The 19,383-nt window shown below is 43.7% G+C and overlaps 1 protein-coding gene across 5 annotated transcripts in view; it reads left to right on the plus strand.

Annotated features, from left to right (window-relative positions):
• ETV6 (ETS variant transcription factor 6) overlaps window positions 1-19,383 on the plus strand; it is a 223,319-nt gene that overhangs the window by 198,126 nt on the left and 5,810 nt on the right. For all 5 annotated transcript variants that reach the window (XM_008513529.2, XM_070619113.1, XM_008513530.2 and 2 more), the window contains 3 exons: window positions 2,412-2,957; window positions 14,859-15,001; window positions 17,163-17,263. In XM_008513529.2, coding sequence (XP_008511751.1) covers window positions 2,412-2,957; window positions 14,859-15,001; window positions 17,163-17,263 — 790 coding nt within the window. The remainder of the gene's footprint in view (window positions 1-2,411; window positions 2,958-14,858; window positions 15,002-17,162; window positions 17,264-19,383) is intronic.

Raw genomic sequence — 19,383 nt, forward strand, 5'->3', positions numbered from 1 at the left:
GTTCTGAGGTATTAAACAGTCCGAGGTGTTTCCAGAGCCTTCATTGATAGGACTCAAACTCTGAACTCTGTCTTTAATACAGTGGCCAGTAGCTGAGATTTCTGCTCATGTCTTTCAACCTAAAGCTGTTGCTTTTCACTCAGCTCCTTAGTGTTCCCCCTGCACATGTGCTGTTCAGGGGCACATGTTAAAGATTTGAGGGAACTTTATGTGCCAATTTGGCTACTCCCTCTGAGGCTCCCTCCTTTATGGGATTTGCTTTCCCAAATGTTTGCCATTCTGACAGGTCCACACTCCCTTCCCTGACATCTCAAACAGCTTTCTGTTCATTTTCTAGCTGCCCCACACTACATGGACTGGAGAGGACCCTCAGGGTGAAAGCTGTTTAAATTTGGATTTCATTCTGTGTAGTTCCCTTCTTTTAAGAGTGAAATCCCCTTCAGTTTTCTCTAGTACCTTCCAATAACTTTTATAAATGTACTTTATCCAGATTCTATCATTTCTCTATGTAGGAAGGTTAATCCAATGCAAGCCATTCTGCCATGTTTGAAACTGGAATCCCCTTCTTCCTTATAGAAAAGTGCTTGCACACCTTATACACTTCACCTTCTTTTGCTATCAAACCATAGAGCCCAGAACCAGTCCTTAGCAGAATGTTGAGAGACTCCTCACTCCGTTTTATAGCTGCATAGTTCTCCATTATTTAGAGAGATACTATAATTTATTAAACCAGTCTCCTATCAATAGCTAATCCAATGATTAAGCACTTTTTTAAATTCATAGCAGCAGGCTATACAGTAGTTACAAAATAAGCCCTGTGCCTTCAAGCAGATGATCTTTTAAGGCTCATGAACAATATTTCTTTTGTTCACTGTCTCGTATGATAAGTGAGATCTAATGCAGTCTCCATTTTCCTGTTAACTCTGTGCAAAACTTTAAGAAACCACCACCTCCATCTCTGTTTACTAACCCTATCAGATTCCTAGATCCCCTTCATATGTTCTTCACATAGATATTGTCATAATGGACAAAGGAGATATCTTTGACTTGCTTCACTTAGAACAATGGACAAGTCTTTGACCAGAACAAGACAGCTCTGGGCACAGATGTGGCCAGAGAAAACCTCACTAAGATGAATATGGGGGCTGGCCCGATGGCACAGTGGTGAAGTTCATGCATGCCACTTTGGCAGCCCAGGGTTTGCAGGTTCGGATCCTGGGCACAGATGGACATGCTGCTCATCAAGCCATGGTGTGGCAGCGTCCCACATACAAAGTAGAGGAAGATTGGCACAGACGTTAGCTCAGGGCCAATCTTCCTCACCAACAAAAAAAAAAAAAAAAAAAAGAAGATGAGTGTGGGGCCTTGTAGAAAGCTCCATTTTCCATTTTTCTAGGCAGATTTCTGTCCTTCCTGCTCTTAGCAGGGACTCCTAACACCACTTGAGTGCTGGTCCCTCCCTCCACCCAGCCCACAGAGCTATTTCTGTTGCTAAGCTACGTGCACTTCTGATGTCATCCTTGCTCAAATGTCACCAGCTTGAACGTTCAGGTGAGATGGAGTGGAGGTATTATTAAGGGTATCTGTCCCTCCTCCTTCTTACTTCCCTCTACCTGTCTCAGCATTTCTAGGGTCTGTGCACTGGGAAACAAGGTGATCCTAAACGTTCTCTCAAGTATAACAAGACTGTCATTCTGTAAATTTGGCCCAGTGTTCATGCTTAGTGCAGGTTTTGATACAACTTTTTCCCCTGGTTTCTACACAGCAAAGTGGAAGATATTGTCATGGGTATATAGGCTCTAGAATCTGACTGGGGTCTGGTTCTAATCTCTTAACTGGCTGTATGACCTTGGGTAAGTGTCTTAACTTCTTTATGCCTCCATTTTATCACCTGTAAGATAGGAGTAATGGTCGTTAGTATCTCCTACTTAGGAATGTTGTAAATTTCAAACTATATGCTCCAGTACCTAGAATATAGTAATTGCTTTATTATGCTGATGATTATCGCTAATAACAACTCCTAGAGGTAGAGAATATGAAAATTTGGTTATGAAAATATGTCAGTAAGAGCATCTGGAGAGAAACCCTTAAGGACCCTGAAAGCCACTTCGAAGAGTCAAGTAACAAAATGATAAATGAAAGTTTGGCTTCCTTGGGTTTATAAGCCACTCGTAGGTGATTAATGGAATGTTTGCAGACATTCTTAGCTTGTCCAGCAGTCGGAAAAGAATTTCAAGTATGTCCACTTTAATTTCTTTTTAAGCAGTGAGAAAGCCACTCTGCGTGCTGCGAAGAAAGGTGCCACAGTGCACACGCACGTGCTCCGCAGTTTACTACGCTTAGAACCGCGGTGAGGTCCCTCTCCCGACAATTCACTGGGCTCTGTGATTGTCTTCCCCTCTGCTCCACAGATAACTGTGTCCAGAGGACCCCAAGGCCATCAGTGGAGAGTGTGCACCACAACCCTCCCACCATTGAACTGTTACACCGTTCTAGATCACCCATCACAACAAATCACCGGCCTTCTCCTGACCCCGAGCAGCGGCCCCTCCGGTCCCCCCTGGACAACATGATCCGCCGCCTCTCCCCGGCCGAGAGGGCCCAGGGACCGAGGCTCCACCAGGAGAACAACCACCAGGAGTCCTACCCCCTGTCAGTGTCTCCCATGGAGAACAATCACTGCCCACCGTCCTCTGAGTCCCACCAGAAGCCATCCAGCCCCCGGCAGGAGAACACACGAGTGATCCAGCTGATGCCCAGTCCCATCATGCACCCTTTGATCCTGAACCCCCGGCACTCCGTGGATTTCAAACAGTCCAGGCTCTCCGAGGACGGGCTGCATAGAGAAGGGAAACCCATCAACCTCTCCCATCGGGAAGACCTGGCGTACATGAATCACATCATGGTCTCCGTCTCCCCGCCCGAGGAGCATGCCATGCCCATTGGGAGAATAGCAGGTGAGTGAGCCCTCCCCTCTCTCCGCCACTTCTGCCTCCTGGGAGATCTGACAAAGCCCGGCTCTCTCCTTAGCGCCTTGCAGCTAGCTTCACACCATTCCCGATTAGGTGCCCTCAAAGGCTTTGTGAGGGCAAGTGGAGGCTTCTGCCTGGATGAGGCAAAATCCCTAATGGGCTAGTTAATGAGCCGCTGGGATGGAGTAGTTAATGAGCCTCAGAAATGTTAAGAAACAAATGTCCTACATCCAGCTTACAAGGAGAGTCACATCAGAATCATGGCTAAGCGAAAACATTTAAAATAAAAGGTTTATGAGCATGTTAATGGCCCTGTCCTGAAGTTTCCAGCAGCTAATTAATGACCAGACGCAGCATAAAGAACCTTTGTCTCAGATTCAGGCCTGTAATTCCATCGTGTGGGCAGTAACTCAATGTGGCCTTCACCTTGGGAGGGGATAGGAGAGAAAAACAGGATTATGGTGTTGGAGGCAGGTGTTGCTGGGTCGTTTGGACAGAGGAAACCACTCCCGAATTCTTGTACTTTTATGATGACAAGCCCAAATTTGCTTCCCTGAAACGAGAAACTAGTGGAAACCAGTGAAAAACTCTACACATTGTATTTTTGCTAGTCTGCCCATGATTTATATGAAGTCGTTCTCCAAAAGCTTAATCCTCTAACCACGTGGCGAGGTTGGCTGTTTACCTAGAGGGTCTCTCCATTCATGAGATGTTCGTTGGGCACCTACTATCCACAGAAAAATGCATTAGGAAGTAGGGGGCACAGAGCTGATTTACCACAACTATCTTCTCAAGGAATTTAAAGTTTACTGGGAGAGACAGATGTGAAAGCCACTAACTAAGGTCCAAGGCAGAATGAAGTAAGTTGTATGTCCTATTCATTCGGTGCACAAGCATGTATTGAGTACTTACTGTGTGCTAGGATTAATTAGGTGCTGTGGAAGCAAAGCAAAGAGAAGGTGCATTTTGACTGGAGGAATTGAGGAAAGCCTTGCAGGGAGGTAGTCGATGCTGAAGGTGGCTCTGTGTTCCATAGCAGGAGGGAGACATTGAGGCAAGAGAGCTCAGACCTGTTCAAGGAAAGGTAAGAAATGTCCCCTCCTCCTGGAGCTGAAGCCCAGGATGGAGCAAGGCTCGTAACAGCATGACAACACGAAGTCCTACAGGCTACGTTAACTGCCTCCACCTTGACTCATTGTTCCTTTTTTTATTTAAATTGTTTGTTTCTAAATTTTTCCCTGGCCCCAAGTGCACCTCTGATGTTGCCTCCATTTTATTGTTATAAATAATTTACATCAGGAATGTTGAATTAAGACAATAGAAAGACAAAGAAATATGACATATATTTAAAAAACTATGAAAAATGAAATTATCTGTGTCTGGGATTTGATTCAAAATGGTCCCACAGAGTTGGAGGTGAGGAATGGGTGGGATGTACATAAAATAAGATTAGCCATGGGCTAATGGCTGTATGGCTAAATGGTGGATGCACGGGGGTTCACATTATTGTTCTATCTTTACATATGTGTAAGTATTTTTTTAATAAGCAAAAGAAAAGAAACAACAGGAGGTAAAGAGCTTAGGCAAAACCTATCAATTTCCCCCAGATAATTGGAGAAAGGGGATGGGGTCAGTATTTTACTGTGAATAATATAAATGACCTGTCTTGTGCTTTCCAGACAAGACCCTTCTTGTCTCGTTTCTTACATAGTCTGTACAGTAGTACTGGACATTTTGCAGATGCTTTCTCCTTGTTTATAGTTCTCAGGACAGCTCTTTGAGGTTAACTGCTATATTCATTTGATCTGGAAGGGTCATTTGGACAGGGGAAACCACAGAGGAAACTGAGCCCCAGAGAAGCAGAGGTCAAATAGGGGTTGGGTAAATGGGGTCTGCAGGACAGTCCTTGCTGCCTGGTTGGCTGCTGTCTGTAGTGCTGGCCTCGTGGGGCCTGCCTTCCTCATCAAGGTCTGTCTTGTCCACCTCGTCTGTGATGCTCTCTTCACCACAGATGTCTTAGGAATCCTAGATAAGCCCACAGAGCCAGAAAGTTGAATTGTTTAGACTTTATGGAGTCATTTTTCCCTTCTTTAGTAGGTTTGTAAATTTTATAATATTGGTCTCTTAAAAGTTGCACTGTTTTTTTAAACTTTATTCCTGAACATCAGAATTGTTGGATGATGGATGTAGTCTCATCAGTAAGAAGCTCCATGGAATATTGTACCAACCAAGTAAGGACCCTTGGTGCCTATGGATGCCCTCTCTCTCAAGAACACACAGAACAGGGGAATCTCTGCTTTTCTTTATGACTCTAGGAAGTCAGAATATTCAAGTAAAATGACCCTAGTGCCCACATCCTTTGGGGAGATTCATTAACTCCTTCAGTATGATAAAATCCCTTAAAATTATTCATTATTAATGCTCTAATGGTATATTCAAAAGTTTAAAAATCTCCAGATGTGTGTATTGACTAATTTAACTAAATCCAGGATTAACTAATTTAACTGAAAGGCACTGTTTTTCTCAGGGGTGAAATGGGACGGTTGGAAAGTCTGCCATCTAACACTTAGTTTTGATTCTGAAGAGAAGTCCTCACAATTCCAGCCTTCTTTGTTTCATTTGGGACATCCCTGTCTCTCCACCCCAACCCTTCTGGTGTATTTTTGGACTACTCCAAACCTTGTAAAACGGATTCTATTTATTGAGCTCGAATTCTTCATATGATTCCCATATACAATGTAAAGTTCTGTCATTACTGAACGGCCATTAAAACCCTTCAAATCTCTACAAAGCAGCTGTTAGATGAGAAAACTTAGTTCCTCAATCTTTTTAAAGTAGCACAGCACAGAAAGAAATGAAGACGCTGCTGAATGTCGCAGTGATGAATACCGTAGCTTGAGGGTGTGGATAGAAACGCTGCTTATGAATGTGGATCAAAAAGTAAAGCCAAATTCTCATCCATTCAGATATAGTTTGCTCAGTTATGCTGAGATTAATGCATTTGGATACCTTCTGTGTTTAAGGCCCTATACTACCTTCATGGGAGTGAGTGTTCGAGGAGATATAAGACACAATCTCTGTCATGAAAGAGCTGAACAGTGAGCTATAATTGCAGCACATGCTGTGTTCGAAGGACTCCTGTTAAGTGCTATAGGAGGTCACAGTGGGGGTGTCGGAAAAGGCTTCGTGGAGGGGCTGGCTTTTAGCTGGGCTGAGATGAATGTTGAGAACACGGACAAATGGAGATTACAGAAAAAGAGGTCATTCCAGATGGCGAAAACTCCAAAGCAAGATAAGCCCCAGTGTATTTTTTCTATTTCAGGTAGAAATGGAAAGCCAAGAATCCAGCCATTAAAAATCCATCATATTTCATCAATTCTTTTTTTTTTCATTTTTTAATATCTCTGGAATTGGGATTCATCATACAATTCAGAGGTTACCTGCCAAGTTATGACAGTTTGCTTAGGTATTTACCTTGTGGAAAAACTAAAATAATAAAGGAAATTCAAGAGGTGGTTGCCAGGTTAAATACAGACCACAAATTAGATGTATTTAAGTATAACATATAGCTTATTTTTAAAGGTGTTGTATATTTATTAAAGGTTAAGAAGGACTGTTATTGAGTTTAATAAGTTGGCTGGTGTTTGTGGGAGAGAGTGTAACACAGGGCAGAGTGAGACAAGATCCCTGGGTTCTAATTTTTTATCGAATAGCCAATGGTGTATGTAACAGTGAGCCGGTTGCTCCTTTCTGTGCTTATTTTCTATTTATTAACCTTGGGAAGGGATTGCTTGGCGGGGGTGCAGAGGGGAAGCAGCATCTGTCAACCTAACATTTTTCTCGGCCCACAAAATTGTCGCCAGCCTGTGTGTCACCAATGTGTTTCACAGCCAACACGTATATTGGCATTGAGCACCATGTGGTGATCAGGTACACTGGTAATGTCATGAGTCATATTTTCAGTATATGTTGAAATTCATTCTTAAAACTTGATGATTTGAAAACTATAGAAGGGTCTTTTACAGATGAAGCAACTGAGATTCAGACACATTAAAAGTCCAGCCTTGAGCTTCCGTCCAGTGTTCTTTCCAACTCACTTGTTTCCTTCTGTCCTGGGACTCTAGAGCAGGGATTGGAAACCCCGGCCCACGGGCCAAATCAGCCACCGCCTGTTTTTGTAAATCAGGTTTTATTAGCACACAGCCACACCCACGCAGTATTGTCTGGGGCTGCTTTTGTGCTGAGATGGCAGGGTTGAGTCGTGGCAACAGAGAATGTGCGGCCAGCAAAGCCTAAAATATCTGCTAATTGGCCTTTTACAGAAATCATTGGCTGTCCCCGGTCTCCAGCATTGTTTACGTGCATGTTGGGTATGCTTGGAATCACAGGCATAAGGTAGGGTGCAGAATAGAAAACACTGCCCCTGCTCTCGAGGAATTCCTCACACTGTGGAGGCTGAGGCATGCCCAAGACATGTGGAAGGAACAATAACAAGTGGGAGAAAGGAGACGAGTTGTAGACTGCAGGCTGTAGACTGCAGACCAGTCGGAGTAGTTACAATAACATCAACATAAATGAAATACAGCTAAGTAAGAGAAATTGTTTCTTTGCATACTTGAACTATGTGGTCAAATCATTCATTGATTCAGAAATTATCATGTATATCTACATGGCAGGCATTTTTCTAGGTGATAGGGTATAGCATCTCTAAATGCCAAATTTTGCATCTTAGTTGGCATAAGGCAGTGATCCCTCTTACTGTGAGCCATCAAGCAAACTAAGCTCCTGCTTTGATTTTAACTATAGACAGCTAAGTCTTAAAGGAAAAATTTTAAGTCATTTTGGCTTTCTCTTAGAGTTCTTCAATTCCATTAAAACCTGAGTTACCAGACTTCCTGTCGGCTTGTCCCTTCCTTGGCTTTAATCCAAAAATCTGCTAAGGAAGCACGACTCATTGGCAAACTGGTTTATAATCCATTCATAGCTCTTTATTTGCTACACAAAAGTAGGGACTTTAGAGGCCCGTACAGATTTGGTTGTTTGAAGTCTAAGACTCATCCACGTAGAGAATATTTTTTTTCTTGTGCTCATCTCACAACTTTTGCTTAAGTCTCTCGATTTTCTTTACAAGCGTGAGCTTCCTCATTCTTTGTGAGGATATCATTAGTTGGTTGATCCTATGGCAGATAAAACATAGAATCCTCTCCCCGCTCATGTTCTCTTCAGTGCCAGACCTCTTATAACACACCTCATGGCAGTCTTTCAGATCCTTAAAGAGACTTTAAAAAACATTTATTCTCTCTCAAAGTTACATTTTTAACAGAAACAAAAAGATTCTTATCAAAGAGACATCGCATCTCCTGTCTTGCTTATTTGCCACCTGACAGGAAGAATGTCCTGTCTTGATTTGGTTTTATTGACTGGATGAGTTTTATATGCACAGAAATTCAATCCTAGAAGCCCTTAATCTTAAATCAGATGAGGAAAAATGAGCCTGAGATTCCAGGGTCAGCAGTTGGAGGCTCATCCTCAGGGGCTGCAAGGACCGGGGGGAGTCACTGTACTCTTCCCTCTCGCTTCCATCTCTGCTTCCTCCCCAACAGTATTTAGTGCTGGTGAAATTGTTTCAAATGAGGCTCATGGACTTTTATTTTCTTTTATAAATGAGCCTCAGGAGCAGGCTTAAAGGGGAAAAGACGTCATAGAAGAGAAATCTAAAGGGATTAGTGTGAGTGATGAGGGCCGTCTCATCCCTGGTCTTTGCGGTAAGGAGTGGGGGTGTGCACGCACGTCTGCGCCCTTGCACGCATGTGGATGTGTGTAAATATCTGTGTTTGGAGGAAAGAAAGGACAGGGTCCTGGGATGTCTCCATAAGCCAGAGGGGCTCAGAGTTTTAGTACCAGCTGGAAGAGCTGGTATTCTGCATTATCTCAGGCAGATGACCCTCTGCAGAGCCCTCTAGGGCTGTGGACAAGGGTCCTGATCCACAGTTCGCCTGGGACGTTCCTGGGGAAGCAATGTGGGCTGGTGGGAAAGTGTGGACTCTTGGAGTCAGCAGGACTGGAATCCAATCCTTGTCTCCCAAGCAGAGGTGCTTCTTGTCCCTGAGGCCTGCTTTCCTTATTCATCATAATGAGAAGACTAATACCCATTTCTGCACACTTTTGAGTAATAATGAGACAATATGTGAATATATAGCACAAGTAGGTTAATTAGTAAGTATTAGTGTCCCTCCTCTGCCCCATTTTTCTTTGCTCTACTCCAGGGCTACAGAGAGTGAGGGGAGAGCAGTGGGCACAGCCAGCACCCCGCCCCCCTGGAGTTGGCACGGGGCGTTGACCAGGAAGGCCTGTGTCTGGGGCATTTGTTTCAAGTGATGCTGGCCTGCAGAGTTCACCCCTTCAAGGCACCCTAGTTTCCTATTTCCTTGGAGATTAACTTCTGCACTCCCTCTCACCTCCTCTGAGGTTTTGCCCACTGTCCATATTTGGGGGAAATGGATGAGACCCTTCGGGAGGGGAGGGTCCTTCATTCCGACAGGAATATCCCAAGTGGCTGTGACTTTTCACACTCTCTGAGTCACTGCACTTTATTTTTCACTGTGAACTCTTGAGAAATCAAAGAGCCCTAAAAGAGAAGGAAGTTTCAGGACAACGTTTTTAAAAGATAAAATGGTAACAGCCCACTGGCTGGGTGGGAAATAATAGAAGCGGCTTGAGGAGACTGGAAATTCCAGTCTGTTTCATTTCTGTGATGCAGTGTCCCTACCTCCCGGCAGTCCCTGCGTGCAGATTCCCAGGCTGCCCCCACACCTGAGCAAAGCCTGCACTGGGGGCATTACTCGGTTCCAGCTGTGGGTTTAATCTCAGCTGTAAGGCCTGCGTTGCAGATGCCAGTAATTCCCAGCCTTGCTCCACACCTTATGCAACCAGAGGTGAAAAGGTCCAAGCTTGTTTGTAGCTGTGGTCTCTGCCCCAGTGAAGCCGGGAAGCGTAGATCTTTTCCTTAGCTTCTCCCTCCCCCAGCTTGCCACTGTGCACATATGGTTTCTGTTTTCCTAAGCCACAGCAAAGCACAAGCAATTGCCCATTGTAAAAACACCTCTATGTATCAATACAGGGTCGGTTGCACTGGATTTATCAACTTTCTACTTCTAGGTGTTGGCTGATACAGAATTGGGAAGGGAGAAAAAAAACTGAGCTCCAGATGGCCACCTGCATATTGGAAACCCCGTGTTTCTATAAGCAGCGTTTCTCAAGCTTGGCACTCTTGATGTTTGGGCCAGATAATTCTTTGTGGTGAAGGGTTGTCCTGTGCATTCTAAGACATTTAGCAGCATCCCTGGTCTCTATCCACTGGATGCCAGGAGCATCCTCCACCTCAGTTGTGACAACCAAAATTGTCTCCAAACATTGCCCAGTACCCCACAGGGGGCAAAGATTGCCGCTAGTTTACAACCACTGCTATAAAGCAGAATAGCAGCCTTTTATTTTGCATGTTACTTACCTGTTCTGTTGCTGAACCTGAAATAAATTTATTAATTTTTCATAATAAATTTAAAGAAATGAAACAGGGTCCCTCAGCCTCTTCTTGGTGATTATGTCCGTGGAACTCCAGTTTGCAGGCCTTCATTTAAAATTCCACTGGGGCAGTTAAAACAACATAAAATTACTTTCTTTGAAGCTTGCCTGAAATTTCAATTAACCACCATCATTAAACATTCCCTTTGTCAATAACTTGAGTTGCCCACTCAGATTTTTTAACCATCAGTCTTGTCTAGCATGGTTTTTTTTTTTTCACTTGGAATCATATTGGTTGTGTGTGAATTGCCCATCTTTTTACAGTCCCTGCTTAGTGAGCTTATACAGTGAGTCTCTGGTAAGAGACAGACGTGGGAGTGAAAATATTTCTCCCTAACCACAGGAGGGATTTTTTACAATGCCTTTTAGCAGCGGATACCCAGAGTACCTCACCCAGCAGGAGAGAGAGAGCACTCTTTCTGCAATTAGAATATGGCACATCACCCCAGCTAAGCCCTGTCATAAACTTTGTCTCATGGAAGAGACAATCCAAATCATGGATATTTGTTTAAAATACCCACATGCCTTTTTCTAGAAGGCCTTTTAGTTTAAGAGAAATGCGCTTACGATTAATGAATGCTTTGTGATATACATTGTTTTTCATATGCACGTTCAAGTGTTTTGTAATGGGATGAACTTTCATTTGTAGAGTTTGGTGGGTTTTATTATATAGTATTAAGCATTTTCATTAATGATCAAAGAATATTGTATCTGTGCAGACATGGATTTTGACAAAGCTGAAAAATTGTGGGTGGGCTGTGGGAACACCTCCCGAGGATCCAGGGAACTAAAAAGGATATGCCTTTTATTCAGTTGAAATCTTAAAAACAAAAATAACTCCTATGGCTTGAACTTTAATTGTAAAAAAAAAAAAAAAAAAAAAAAAAAACACCGTTGTGTGGTCAGGCAGTTATTTTTATCATCTGGCATAATTTTTAACTAAAGAAACAAAACAATAATGTTAGAAAAGCCATTTATACTCTGAGCTTGAAACAATCAGTTTATGCCACAAAATTCCTGTTGCTACCTTTGTTAGTGACTGAGTAATTCAGTATGCCTTGAATGTCAACATATTTTTATTACTCAGCTAAAGTTGGCTTTGCTGGGTTAAATGGCATTTAACGTGATCAACTGGCAGGTTGTTTGGGGTTATTTTCACACTTATGAAAGGGAAAAGTTTGCAAGATACAAATGTTCTTGAAACTTCTAGGTAAAGTCTGATCTCTAGTAAGCTCTGTCCTTCATTTACCAACCAAAGAGCAGATAAAATTCTAGATCTTTTTTAGTAAATGGTTTATGTAAAGGTCGCTGTTTGCTGCCTCTGAAAGACCGGCATGGTACCCAGTGCTGGTGAAGTTCTTACCTGGAGAAATGGTCCAGTTCGCATTTCACTATTAATGAGAAATAGAATGTACCAAGACGGTAAAAGAGAAGCATCAGAAACTATGAAAGCGAAAGTCCTTGTGCAGATGGGGATGGGGGTGGGAGAGAACCATGCCCTTAAGTTTTAGCTGCAGTTGGGCTAGAGGTCAGAGAACAGCCCGTATGCTGTTCATCTTCATAGGAGCAAAACTTCCTTATAGCAAACTACAAAAGACAACTGGGTGGGTTTTTTTATTATTAAATTTTATTAAAATGAACACTCTAGAGAGTCACATTCTCAATCCAGACAAATCCAAAGGTGTCATCAAGACTCTGTGGTAAAAATGATTGTAACCCTGTGGGGAAATAGAAAAGGAGTTAGACGCGAACCCCTTTGTTCCTCCTAATTTACTGGCATTTTGTATCATATTTGGTTTTATCAGGTGTTTTCCAGGTGGAAGAGCTTGTGGGAAATTAAAATGTGCCATTGGATGGTAGGACAGAACTCGACAGTTAAGCCACAGCTCAATTCTCTGTTTTCCATTTGTGGTAAAAATGTTGCAGGACCAGGAGATGGCAAGGAGGATTAAGACACTTTGCCTGCTGCACCGCTTTGCCTGGAAACTAGACTTGTTCTCTTACGAGTGCCTTAAAAATGAGCTAGATTCTTCTCAGGCTGCAGTAGTGTGACACTGACTGCTTCAGATACTCTATGATGCTAGGATTGGTCCCCTTGTTCTCTCTCCCTCCTCAGCCCACCCTCTGGCAATAAAGAACACAGGGGTAGGTAGGAGGCTAATAGAAGTGGCTGGCAGCCACTTAGGGTGGGGTTCCAAGTCTAGGAGCATGGTGTCATTGTTTTAAGTAGAACACCACTTGTCCTTTTCCAAAACACTATAAATCACATATCACATTAACTTTTAGACACAGATAATCAGGGAAAAAAGGATTCAGTAAGGGACACTAAAGATTTATGATCATTTTAAGTTTAACGGTAGTTCCTTGAAAGATTAAGCCTCCTGGAAAATGGCACATTTTATGTCCCTTCCTTCTGCTGTTCAGAGAGAAAGCTGGCTTTCACCGAGGACACACTACACAGAGTTAAACCTTGCTCTGGAAAGTCCTAAAATTTTACAAATATGTACCTGTTAACCAGCTTCTCCAAGAAGAGAAATTGCATCAGGAGGTGTGGCATAGCCAGGCTTTGGAGTCATTCAAAGCCTACACCCTACACGTGTCGCTCAGCAGCTGTGCCCTCTGAGTAAATCAGCAAGCCCTCTAGCCGCAGCTTCCTTGTCCATAAAGCAGGAATAGCAGCAGCACTGGCCTCCGCAGGTGTTGCGAGGGTCACCTGCAGCCATGCTTGTGGAACGTGCAGCACGGTGCCTGCAAACAGCACCCCATAAATGTCCTCAATATTCTCCTCATTCCCTTTCTTCACTCGCGTTATCGCTAACACAATAATCCCGTGAAGTAAGCATTGTTGTTGTCCTTTCGTAAATGAGGAAAGAGCCTTAGGGACATATAAGAAACTTGCCCAGGGTGACCTGACTCAATTCCCTTGTAAATATAGTCCAGAGCAGGGTGTGTTTTGTTCCCTGGGAGTGAATGTGTTGGCTCTAGAATATCTCAAATCTGGATTGGACCCTCTCCTCCCAGGTGTGCCAGGCCTCGCCCGACGTCAGGAAGTCAGCACATGGTAGAGCAGGAGCCTGGAGCTCCATCAACCCGCAGCGACCTTGGGCATTAGAGGATTAGAAAGGATGCATGGAGAATGAGGATTAGAAATAATGCCTGGAAAGTGAGGATTAGAATAATGCATGGGAAGTGCCGAGCACGTCCTTGGCTTTCAATAATTCGTCATTTATTACTAGCCGTTCTGGCTAATGCCTCTCAAAACTCCCAGAATCAACAGTGAACATCTGGAAATTGGGGCCTCTTATTCTCATCTGGAGGCCTGTCCAGCATCAGCTAGACTTACAAAATACACGTCTGTCCCCACCCACCTGTGAAGGCTCTGCTAGAGGGCAAACCCTGCACCCTTAGGCACAAACCCAGAGAGCACTAAAACCAGGGGAAAACGTGCAGTGTGGGCCTTCTCTTTGAATTTACCAACCCACAGCCAAAAGCCGAGGCCCAGCACAGCGCCTGGCCTGTACTAACTGACTTAATAAATACTGTTGTCTAACCAAATCATTGAATGTCAGTTCTGCAAATGGAGAAAGTGGGTTTTTTGCACTGGGTTTCTTTCCACAGTGATTCTATTGAGAACAATTTCAAAGACCTCCAAAGTAGGCTGTAATGAGAATAGCCATATTCTTTCTGGAAACCATGGAAGCTACAGTTCCCTCAGTCAAGGTCTCCAAGCCATGTAGTTTTTCTTTTCCCACAGCGTTTCACACATCATGCTGCTTTTTCTGCCATATTTTAGCCGACCCCTGTCTTCACAACTTTATCCATTCAGTATCACCCTCCAACCCCCAGGGAATCTTCTAGCACCCCATTTATACCACATCGCTCTCTTTGGGGCAGTAGGGCTCTTTCTGCCCTTTCACCCTGCCAGCCTCTTTCAACCCGTTTTCAGAGCCAACTCGTTTGCAGTCGGAGCTTGCTCTCCATCTCTCACGCGGCTTCCCTCAAGTTCAAGGCGTTGGTCATGACCATGGACGAGTCGCTTCCTCTCTCTTGTCACTGTATCCCCATCTGTGGAGGGAGGCACTCGGCCTGTGTGGTCTCTAAGGCCTCCACAGGTCAAAGGCCGCCCTTCTCCAACACCATCTCACAGGTCTCTCTGGGCCGGAGTCTCCTCACTGTAAAACAAGGAGATGAGACAGTCAATCCAAAGTAGGCGAAAGCGGTTACTCGGTTACTCTCTGATTCTTGTACTTAGTGCCTCAACAAGAAACCTTTTCAACAGTGTTTTCTTGCCCTTTTCCCCTGTAGACTGTAGGCTGCTTTGGGATTACGTCTATCAGTTGCTTTCTGACAGCCGGTACGAAAACTTCATCCGATGGGAGGACAAAGAATCCAAAATATTCCGGATAGTGGATCCCAATGGACTGGCTCGACTGTGGGGAAACCATAAGGTAAAAGGGCCCCAGGTATTTCCTCTGTCAACTAGTGCCAAACGCAAGCCCTTGGCCCTGGGTTGGAGGATAATTGTCTGTCTTCTGCTTCCTAAGTCTTCCCGTCATTATTTAGTTTATTCCTCGCTGGGCAATTAGTTGCACAGGGAAGGAAATAACAATGTCACTTTCCATTTGCTTCTTGTGCCAGGTGCCAGTTAACTCAACATGTCCCGGTCTGATGGGGCTGCATTATGAGTAACCCTTACTCCCATCCCCTTGACCTGGCCCTGCCACCCACATGTCATTAGGAACTGGGTAACAGGGAAGCGCTCCAGGACTCTGTGACTCACAGGGGAGCTTTGGGAAGTGTTGCCTCTGTTCTGCTCAGTTAGAAATTCCCATGTTCGCAACAGCCCATTTCTACATAGAAAATACTTACGTTCTGACTTTCAGACATCTACTTGAAAAGCAAACAGTGCAAGAAGTATGATTGCCCCACAGTTTTCCACACTGAGAAGAGAGAATGGAATTTAAGGATAAAGTCTTTCATAGTTAGGAAAACTGTCAAAGTGCATAGATGTAGAAAGTGGGTAAAACAACCAAAATGTCCATTGATGGAATGGATGGATAAAGAAACTGTGGTGTGTGTATATTTATATATATATATGATGGAATACTATTCAGCCTTAAAAAGGAAGGAAATTCTGCAATATGCAACAACATGGATGAACCTTGAGGACACTATGCTAAGTGAAATAAGCCAGACACAGAGAGACAAATACTGCCTGATTCTACTTACATGAAGTATCTAAAATAGGCAAATTCACTGAATCAAAGAGTGGAATGGTGTTGCCAGGGGCTGAGGGCAGGGGGAAATGAGGAGTTACTAACCAGTGGGCATAGGGGCTGGCCCAGTGGCGCAGCAGTTAAGTGAGCAATTCCGCTCCACGGCCCGGGGTTTGCCGATTCAGATCCCTGGTGCAGACCTACGCACCACTTATCAAACCATGCTGTGGCAGGCATCCTACATATAACGTAGAGGAAGATGAGCATGGATGTTAGCTCAGAGCCAGTCTTCCTCAGCAAAAAGAGGAGGATTGGCAGCAGATGTTAGCTCAGGGCTAATCTTCCTCAAAAAAAAAAAATGTAAAAAAAAAAAATAATTAATGGGCATAATGTTTCCATGAAGCAAGATGAATAAATTCTAGAGCTCTGCTGTACAACATTGTACCCATAGTTAACACTACTGTATTATGCACTTAAAAATTAGTGATGAGGGTAGCTTTCGTGTTGTGTTCTTACCACAATAAAATAAAGTAAAATATATAAATAGAACGGTTTCCCACCGCCCCCCAAAAAATTGTTTTAATTAATAAATATATGTTCCTACTTTAAAAAAGTGAGTAACCAAAATTCAGGCCTGACCACAGACAGGTCGATGTGGGGCAGAAGCAGCAAGGCACCATGGTGGCACAAGGCCAGATCAGCGGAATGAAAGGGGACAGAGGGGACACAGCTGCACTCTGCCCTGGCTGCAGCCTTCCAGGAGGGCAGCCACACTCTGGCCCCGTTGAGGAGGACCTCATGCACGCCTTGCCCAAATATGGCCAGGCCCCACTGACAGACACTTCAGTGTGTGAGTCACTGAGAAAAATCCTTCGCAACTCCCACACTGAGCCATAGCCCCAGGGCTCGGAACCACTGTATTCTTGCTTCCACAACAGGAATTTAAACAAAAAAAAATCTCTTCCTTAAAATGACAAACCAGAAACACAAGTTTGAGAAAGGTCATTGCAACAAAAAAAAGAAATTCTGTGCGGGTCAGAAGGTGAAGGATGACCCACACATAGAGGGATCTGCAGGAAATTCCGCGGGCGCAGCAGAGTGCAGTCTTGGGAAAGGAAACAGGGGAGGTTGCTGCGGGATACGCGTTATGAGCTAGAGCTCCGAGACTTCTGACAAAGGGTGATTCACCTTAGGAGAAATCTTGGCGACGGCAGATAGAAAGGCACGAAGGGTGGGAACGAGGGCCTGGAAGCCAGCACATTCACAGGTAGCTTTCCCAAACGGCAGGAGCAGCTGAGAGCCTTTATTTTAATAGCTCCCCCAGCGCCTTTTCTCAGGTTCATTTCATTGTGTCTTTGTGCTTTTTTTCTCTCTTCCTCCTTTGAACAAACAGAACAGGACAAACATGACCTATGAGAAAATGTCCAGAGCCCTGCGCCACTACTACAAACTAAACATTATCAGGAAGGAGCCAGGACAAAGGCTTTTGTTCAGGTAGCATTTCCTCTTTCTCCTTTCCTTCTTTCGGGAGGATATTGTTTTCTTTAAATAAGAGGGAGGAGGGAGACTGTTAAGATGTCTACCTGCCTGTCTGATGCTCAAAGCCATCATTGCTACAAATTGGATACCAGGTGCTGGTTTGTTAGAATTTAAGAAAAGAAAATTTTTTTCACTTTTGTCTGTCCTATAGTAAAGCCAAAACTAATAAACACAATCTGACTCACCTTTAAAATAAGGCAATGATCAAATGGTATTATCTGGTATTAACATCCACCATAGTTAAAGGGAACAACCAAAGTAACGTTGTCAATGGCAAAGCAAGGACTTAAACTGGGACTTCTAGGTTCCCAACCCTGTAAGCTAGTTTCTGAACCAGTGTTTGTCAAACTGCAGTCATGGCCCATTAGTGAGTCATGAAATAGATTTAATGAGTCAGTCACAACTTTTTAATGAAATAGAACAGAGTTGAATACGATAGGATAAAGTTGAAAAATATCAGATTGTATCACATGAATTGAGTGACTGTTGACTCAGGAAAATTTTGTTCCAGGGGGTGTGTGTGTGTGTATGTGTATGTGATGAGTCATGATATAAAATGTTTTCTTACAATGCAACGTAATCAGAAAAGTCTGAAAGCTGCTGCACTAGACATTCCTCTTTCCAGAATTCCTCACAGCTAATGAGTTCCCACCATTTAACCTACCACATAGATTGTGATTCCAAGTACTATGCAAGAGAGGAGAAAGAATTAGAAGAGGAAGAAGAAGGGATCTAAAGGACGAATCAGGACAGGTAGAAGTAGACCTCTGACACTGGTGGTAATTGACATGGTGAGACCAAGTGAAGGTTGGGAGAAGGTGGGATCCACAAACACGACCTTAGGTTGTGGGTTTTGGCAGGTGGGACAGAAAAGAGTTTCAGATGGGGCTAGGGATGTGGATTTGGAATTATCTATATACAAGTAGAAAACGCTGCTATGGATGAGCAGATGAGCTCACTGGGATGAGAACTTAGTGGAATGAGCCGAGAATCTGGGCTTTAGCATTGGGAAGTTGTGATAACTTAGGAGTAGTGAAAACAATGGAAATTTTCAACCGGAAAAGGCTGTTCAAGAAATGGAAACAGAATAGAAAGGAGTAAAAGAAGAACCCTCCTTTTTCTGACTCTGCTGATGCCTCTTCTTCCTCCTTCACCCTAAACTGAGAACTTGGCTCCTGTTCTTCACAATCTACACCTTTTTCCTGGATGAATTAATCCCATTACACAGCTTCAGTTATCACCCCAGTGGTTAGACTCTTAAATCTCTAGATCCAGCTCTAAAATCTCCCTGAAATTTCCAAATCTGAGTTTCCGAGAGCTTTATACAGGATGTGTCCACGTGAGTATCTCAGACATGAAGCATTCAACACAGACGTTTTTCACGTACTAGAAATCTCCTCCCCCCTCCAGAATTCCTGTTACTCCTGAGGTGCATCACCGTCATTTTAAGCAACCAACCTTGACACTAAAGCTGTCTTTGACTCTTCCTATATCCAATTTAGTCGTTGTGCTGGATTGTCCTTTGGCGCTTCAGCATCATTCCCACTCCATTCTATGTTACAGGGGGTAGAAGCCTGGAAACCACATTTCCCAAGATTTCTTACCAGCAGGTTCCAGGTTGGAGTCTACCAATGACAAGCACTTTCATGAGATTTGGAAGATGAAAGAAAGACAAAAGCATTATTCTTGCTTCCCTCCAATGAAAGCTAATGTCTAGACTTAATTCACATCTAGATTAATTCAACAGTCTCCTTCTACTTCTGGTCCACTCTCCTGCCTCCCGAATTCATAATACACACTGCCAGCTGCCCTACAACACTAACGTGATTTAACATGCCAGAAACATATATCCCTTTCATTTTTGCTTTTTTGATATATATAGCCTCTATGTCCATCTCTGTGGACCATGAAGGTCCATGCCCTTTATGAGGCCTTCATCAACTGCTCAAACACACACAGATATCTTCTGTAATCTCTTGGGTTCCCTTGGTCCTAAACTACATCATGATTTGCATTTTTAGTAGTTATACATGTGAAATCCTTCTCCCCACGACTAGGTCACAAACTCCTAGAAA

This window comes from Equus przewalskii, chromosome 5, assembly GCF_037783145.1.
Source record: "Equus przewalskii isolate Varuska chromosome 5, EquPr2, whole genome shotgun sequence".
NCBI classification, from domain to species: Eukaryota; Metazoa; Chordata; class Mammalia; order Perissodactyla; family Equidae; genus Equus; species Equus przewalskii.